Below are 6,866 nucleotides of genomic sequence, written 5' to 3'. Positions count from 1 at the left end.
TCCTCGCTGCCTCATTGTAATAACCCAGGTTTTAGGAAAAACGAGGGGTAGATTTAGAAAAAGGGATGTGCATTTCATCAAAAAAAACGGGAATATTTTTCGCGCCTAAATGCATAAAACCTAGGGGCATCGATGTCTCACTCTCTCGCTATGAACTAGGGTGTAGTTGTGGTGAGAGTGGGATAGATTTTGACATGGCCTCTTTGCACTTAGGTTTGGAGGGAAAGTAAACATTTGAATTGAAGTCCAAATTATATGTTAAGTTCAAATGACTAGGGCAACTGAATTGGTATTTGAATGTACCATTTGAATCCACATTTCAATAATTAGGAAATATTCAACTTGTATTTCAATATACACTTTGAATAATAATTACAACATTTTCACCTAAGAAAAATAAGAGCTTTATTAATAATCAAACACATTACATTTTTATTACAAAATTCTGGCTATATTACAATAAATCAATAGAAGGAAATTACAAGGCTTTGCCAAAACAGAAATAACACCTAGACTAAAACCTAACTACTAGTATTAATTATTCTCTTCATTTTCCTTTCCATTGCTCTGATTTCCTGCAAACAAGTCACAAACATAAATACAACTTGGAAATGCAAGTGTCATTACAAAATTAATTCACACCCGTGATAAACATCACTTTGCCGAGCTGATCCACAGTGACTTAGCCCCTCACAACCAAGCACCTCACACACAGGGTGACTAACACACACATCACAGTCACAGGGGTAGTCACCAGGGTATTGTCGACCAAGAAGTACAGAGCACCTAGTTATAGCTAACACAATCTAACACAATCGCAGGTGCCACGTGTCGCTTGGCGAGCTTGCCGCCACGTCGCAGGTGGTCTTTTTTGTCAATTTCACTCGGAGGTGGTCTTTTTGACAATTCACTCGTGGAGGTGGTCCTTTTTCCCAAAAATTCATATTGATGCTAGATATATGTTTGTTGATGCCACTGAATATTTTGTGTGTACTAATGTCCCACAGGCTACCACTGCAGAAACTTCAAAGTATGTCAGTGTTGTTTCCATATTATCATTTTTTGCCCTTGCATGGCTCCTTTACATCCATTCTTGTAATAGTTTCCCCATCACAGACGGGGGCAGAGAACAGGGAGAAGGGAGGCGGCGCTACTCTGCTCCTGTAATATCGTCATGGGGGGTGGAGGGTGAAAGTGCAAATTGATCTTCTAGCACTCCCAGAAAAGTATATTATGTACTTATCCCCCATCACAGACGGCCACATCACCCTGGTACTCCATCGCATAGTTTTGGAGTACCAGGGTACCATGAAATTCCTCTGAAAAATACCCAATTAAACTCAAGAAAAGATTACATGATAGGTAACACAGAGTCGATATATGAATCAATCATCGAAAAAAGGTGATAACGCGGAGCCTTTACTCACTTTTGGATAGATTAAAAACTATCCCCTCCACCATCCCAAACCCCTTGGTGCGGAAATATAAGAAAAGTTAACAAGGCCTTCAATAATAAGCGTCCACTTCCTTGGATTGCTTTTTGGTTGTTCCCAACGGCTTGCTGGCCAGTTGGTGGCTGATGGGGATATGCCCATAGGGGGTGGGTCGCCAGTCCCAGTCGCCATGAAGATAGAGGCTCGGGTGGATCGCCAGTCGCCTAAGCGACTGGGCCCTAAGGCGACTGGGCCGTGATCCCAAGGAGGAGGTCCACACGGCTGGACAAGAAGATTACTTGCGAGGGGGATAGCGGATCCCGGATTAGTAGCAACTGATATGATTCGGAGTTATCTCCATGTAACCCTAGATCGGGGGTGCTTATATAAACCCCCGAGCTTAAACCCTAGAGGACACCTTACTTGAGATCCAATCTCCCCCTGTAAGCTCTCGGCGTAGCCGCCGACTGAGCCCCCCCCATTGTAATTCTCCACTGAGCAATAAAGATCTAGCAGGACGTAGGCCTTTTACTCTCCGGAGGGGCTGAACCTGGGTAAAACCCTTGCGTCTCTTGCACCTCGACCCGTAGATGGCAATGTTCCCTTCCCCTCGCATCAATGAAGTGCTACCCCCCGTAGCATCTGCCGTGGTTACATCCACGACAGTGGCGCCCACCGTGGGGCATGGGACATCAAGCCTTCGAGCTACGGCGAGGCCCTACTCGCCAATACGGCGGCCGGTTGCTTCCGGCAGGATGATCGCCACCGGCAATTTCTTCCACATCCAGCCAAGCACCTACCGGCCCGCCTCGTCGCCTCTCAAGCACGCCTGGATGGTGCCGATCGGCTCCATCAACCTCTTCGTTGGGCTCGCCGGCGTCAGCGACCCCTCTGAGCCTCGCCCCAGTCGCTCGCACGACCCCTTCGCGCCCGGGCAGCTCCTCACTGCTACTCGCCCGGTCACCGGCGAGGTATACGCGGAGGCCGAGGCGGCCCTGGAAGACGATGCCGAGTCGGCGGTCGTGGCACCGACCGCCAACTCCACTGTTGCCTTGGCAGTCGCCGACACCGCCGACACCGCTCCAGCCGCCGATTCCGCCGACACCATCCCGGCCATCGACTCCGTCATCGCTGCGATCGACGCCGACTTCACCGACATCATCGCTGCAACGTCGGTTGCGGGATCCACCGCTGCGTCCCCGACTGCCCGCTCCATCGCCACAGCATCAACCAAGGACTCTATCTCCCTGGTCTCCCACCCGAGCGACTTCGAAGGTGGCTTCGAGGATGACTCCATCCTCTCCCTCTTCGGCAGCGACTACGACTCGGACTCTGTCGAGGCCCCGCGTTACCGCTACCCGACCGCAGTCTTCATGGCAGGGGGTGAAGAAGAGCTCCCAGTCGACGCCTTCACCACTCCCCTCCCCGCAACCGCCACCGCAACCGAGATCGAGGCGCACCGGGCGGCCCTCGAGGAGCAGAGGAAAAAGGAGCTCGCCGAAAGGCAGAAATTCCGCCTCGAGCAAGATGAAGTAAGGGCCGTGTCCCACTATCGTCAGCAGCGAAACCGCCGGCGCATGGAGCGCGCCCGCGCGAACGACTTTCCCAGCGCACGCCTTAACTTCGACGACCCAGACGGAGAAATCCGGGTCGCCCGAGTCCAAAACCCTGACATCCCGGAAGGAAGTCGGGCTGCTGCAGATAGAGTGGGGATAGAGCCGGAGTACCAGGCAGTCGTCGAAGTTAAGGCGTGCGCTGGGAAAGTCGTTCGCGCGGGCGCGCTCCATGCGCCGGCGGTTTCGCTGCTGACGATAGTGGGACACGGCCCTTACTTCATCTTGCTCGAGGCGGAATTTCTGCCTTTCGGCGAGCTCCTTTTTCCTCTGCTCCTCGAGGGCCGCCCGGTGCGCCTCGATCTCGGTTGCGGTGGCGGTTGCGGGGAGGGGAGTGGTGAAGGCGTCGACTGGGAGCTCTTCTTCACCCCCTGCCATGAAGACTGCGGTCGGGTAGCGGTAACGCGGGGCCTCGACAGAGTCCGAGTCGTAGTCGCTGCCGAAGAGGGAGCATCTGCCGTGGTTACATCCACGACAGTAAAAGGCCTGGTACGGAACATTGCCATCTACGGGTCGAGGTGCAAGAGACGCAAGGGTTTTACCCAGGTTCAGCCCCTCCGGAGAGTAAAAGGCCTACGTCCTGCTAGATCTTTATTGCTCAGTGGAGAATTACAATGGGGGGGGCTCAGTCGGCGGCTACGCCGAGAGCTTACAGGGGGAGATTGGATCTCAAGTAAGGTGTCCTCTAGGGTTTAAGCTCGGGGGTTTATATAAGCACCCCCGATCTAGGGTTACATGGAGATAACTCCGAATCATATCAGTTGCTACTAATCCGGGATCCGCTATCCCCCTCGCAAGTAATCTTCTTGTCCAGCCGTGTGGACCTCCTCCTTGGGATCACGGCCCAGTCGCCTTAGGGCCCAGTCGCTTAGGCGACTGGCGATCCACCCGAGCCTCTATCTTCATGGCGACTGGGACTGGCGACCCACCCCCTATGGGCATATCCCCATCAGTAGTCCCCAAGCGCGGTGGTGATGAAGCGCGGATCTGGAGCAAGTCTTGGAGAGGCGCGGTGATGGATCAAGATGAGTCGCCGCCGGGCTTCCAAAGATAAAGTCGCGGGTGCGGTGGCAGTCTTAGTCGCCAGAATTTGATCAGTCAGTCGGCGTGTGACAGTCGGCTCTGGCCAGTCGCCGTTTGCCAGTCGACGCGTAGTCATCATAGAGACACGTGGAGAGGCCAACGGCTAGATTTCATGTTAACCGAGGCGCACACCGTTTGCATGTTGTTGACCGTTGGGCTCGACGTGACCGCTAACGGCTAGTTTAACGGCTATTCAGCCGGTGACGGCGCAGATCTCGACCGTTGATTGCGGGGCGGCGATTCCGGGACGATTCAACGAACAGATTTCATCCTCAATCTGAGCGAGTGCGGGCGGTATAAAGGGTCGCCCCTAGGATTAGGGTTCAACACTCCTCCGCATTCATCCCCCATCTTCTCTTCATCTCATCTTCATTCCAAACTCCACACACATCCATGGCGGCGAAGGGTTGGGGCAGAGTCGAAGGTCACGCGGGAGTCGCTCCTCCCCTACGTCGCCACCGCGGTCATCCCGGAGTTTAACCCACAGCGATGGCGGGTTCCGCCGGCGAACGAGACGGAGCCCCTCCCACGGCCCGGGGAGTTCGTGATCTTCATGAGCTTCCTCGATCGCGGGTTCGCTCTCCCCACCTCCGATTTCCTCCGGCAGTTGCTGGCCTTCTACAGCATCAAGGTTTCCGACCTCGGGCCGCACAGCGTCCAGCAGATTTCTCTGTTCGTGGCGCTGTGCGAATGCTACTTGGGCTGTCCGCCCTACTTCCCGCTGTGGGTGTCCATCTTCCATGGGCGGGCGACTCGGGCCAGCAAGAACAGCGAAGCACTCATCCCAACCGGGGGGATCACCTTCCAGGTGAAGTCCGGGGAAAGCTTCATCGACATGGCGCGCCCCAAGAAGGCGCGAGCCGCTGTGGCGTCGTTTCTGGTTCTACGCCAAGGAGTACACTCCCCCGGGCGAGGTATGCATTCCCCAATACAGTCCCGAGCCGAGCGTCCCGCGGCGCCTCAATGTCCGGTCGCTGCCGCGCGAGCAGGAGAAGGTGGTGAAGGATATGCGCCAAGCGATCCAGGCGCTAAAAGATGACGGCCTGACGGCGGTCGACATGTACAACTGTTGGCTTGGCCGGCGGCTGATCCCCCTGCGGTGCCGAGCTCACCCCATGTGGGAGTACCGGGGACAGAATGACCGCACCCGGTCGACGGCGACCGAGTGGGACGAGGGCGAGTACCGGAAGGCGCTTGCCAAGATCACTACTGCCACCTTCACTTCCTTCGAAGACGGCTTGCAGCCCTACACCGAAGACACCCCAGCGCCTCAGGTAATGCTTCGCATGGCGACTTCGCACGGCCTGGCCGCGCTTCTTCCTTTCTGACTTGTCCCTTTGATTCGATTACAGCGTTGGCAGAAGATCGCGGACCACCTCCCTCCTCTCGCCGGGAAGGAACCACCGGAGATGACCGAGGGCGAGGAGGAAGAGGTCGACGAGGAGGAGGAGCGCACCGAGTCGGAGTCGGAGGCGCGGGACTTCATCAGACTCCCGCGCGGGTCGAAGAGGGGTGCCGAGTCCTCGTCCCAGGGCGCGGCTGAAGAGGAGGCGACCTCTCGCCCGGAGGACAAGGCGGAGCCCTCCAAGGAAGGGGCTGAGCCGCTATCGAAGCGACTGCGCCCCACTCTCCTGGAAGGGTCCATGAGGCTTCAGCCCCTAACGGCCGAAGAAGGACTGGGACTGGCGAGCCATCAGTGGAGTTACGCCGTCCGGTCACCAGGCCCTTCCTCCGACTGCAACACCAGGCCCGGTCACCCACCATCAGTGGGCATATCTCCAACGCCACGGTGGGCGCCACTGTCGAGGTTTTGACCACGGCAGATGCTACGGGGTAGCACATGAGAGGTGTAGAGCAAGGCGGCGTTGGAGATTCCGGGAACGAGATTGGCACACGATGTACCCAGGTTCACGTCCCCTCGGTGGAGGATCGCTACGTCCTGCTAGAAATCTACTATGATCATAGTGTCGCCAGCGTTAGGCGACTTGCTTTGTGGTAGCCGCCGGAGGCGGGGGAGGGAGATTGTATCTAATCTGAGATTACATGTATGATGAGATGCCCCCTCTAAGGGGTGCCCCTGGTGGCTTTATATAGGCAGCCAGTTAGGGTTTACAGGTATAAGGCTATTTGGGCCGCTACGCTTCATGGGCCTTCTGTAGATCCAGTCGCTCCGGGCTTCAGTCGCTCTGGGCTTCAGTCGCTAGGGCGCATGACCCAGTCGCCCGCCGACTGGAACCGCCTTCGGCTCTCTTCATCTGGCGAGTGAGGTTGGTGATGGGCCCCCTAGGGCGTATCCCCATCAGTAGTCCCCGAGCGCGTCGTGGATTCGGCGCGGGCTTGAGGCAGGGCGCGAAGAGGCTTGGCGATGGGTCGAGGTGAATCGGCGACGGGCTCCTGAAATAGAGGAAACAATCGTGAAACAGGAGGCCGTCGAAACGAGCCAGTCGGCGTAGGCCAATCGGCGTGAACCAGTCGACGTGAACCAGTCGGCGAGAGCCAGTCGGTGTCAGAGCCAGTCGGCGTGGATGGAGTGCAGGTGCTGAAGTAGATTGTAGCTGTCGGAGCAGTGTTATTGTAGGTGAAGAAGTCGGTGAAGTCGCCAAGTTGATGGTGAGGCGACCAAGCCATGTTAGATGGTGCTGGTGTACTCGGCACTGATATCAGACGGTGCAAAGATGAAGTTGGCCGATCCGAACGAATTCACGACGATGGAGTAGCAGCGTCTTCCGGACTTGAT

The 6,866-nt window shown here is 56.1% G+C and overlaps 1 protein-coding gene across 1 annotated transcript; it reads left to right on the top strand.

The window, feature by feature from the left end:
* Nucleotides 1-4,998: 4,998 nt before the first annotated feature.
* LOC139835699 (uncharacterized) lies at nt 4,999-6,395 on the top strand. Its single transcript, XM_071825561.1, has 3 exons — nt 4,999-5,403; nt 5,482-5,881; nt 6,289-6,395. Exons 1-3 carry the CDS (start codon nt 5,137-5,139, stop codon nt 6,393-6,395), a joined length of 774 nt encoding a protein of 257 aa, XP_071681662.1. The 5' UTR covers nt 4,999-5,136.
* The last annotated feature ends 471 nt before the right edge of the window (nt 6,396-6,866 follow it).

This window comes from Lolium perenne, chromosome 2 (genome assembly GCF_019359855.2).
Source record: "Lolium perenne isolate Kyuss_39 chromosome 2, Kyuss_2.0, whole genome shotgun sequence".
Taxonomy (NCBI): Eukaryota; Viridiplantae; Streptophyta; class Magnoliopsida; order Poales; family Poaceae; genus Lolium; species Lolium perenne.
The sequence above is the reverse complement of the archived record's forward strand: the minus strand, read 5'-3'. Positions and strand labels throughout refer to the sequence as shown.

Coding starts and splice junctions, on each gene's coding strand:
- LOC139835699 (XM_071825561.1), top strand. CDS start 5,137: ATGCGCCAAGCGATCCAGGCGCTAAAAGATGACGGCCTGACGGCGGTC. Junction 5,404..5,481: donor AAGACACCCCAGCGCCTCAG/GTAATGCTTCGC, acceptor ATTCGATTACAG/CGTTGGCAGAAGATCGCGGA. Junction 5,882..6,288: donor CGACTGCAACACCAGGCCCG/GTCACCCACCAT, acceptor GGCCTTCTGTAG/ATCCAGTCGCTCCGGGCTTC.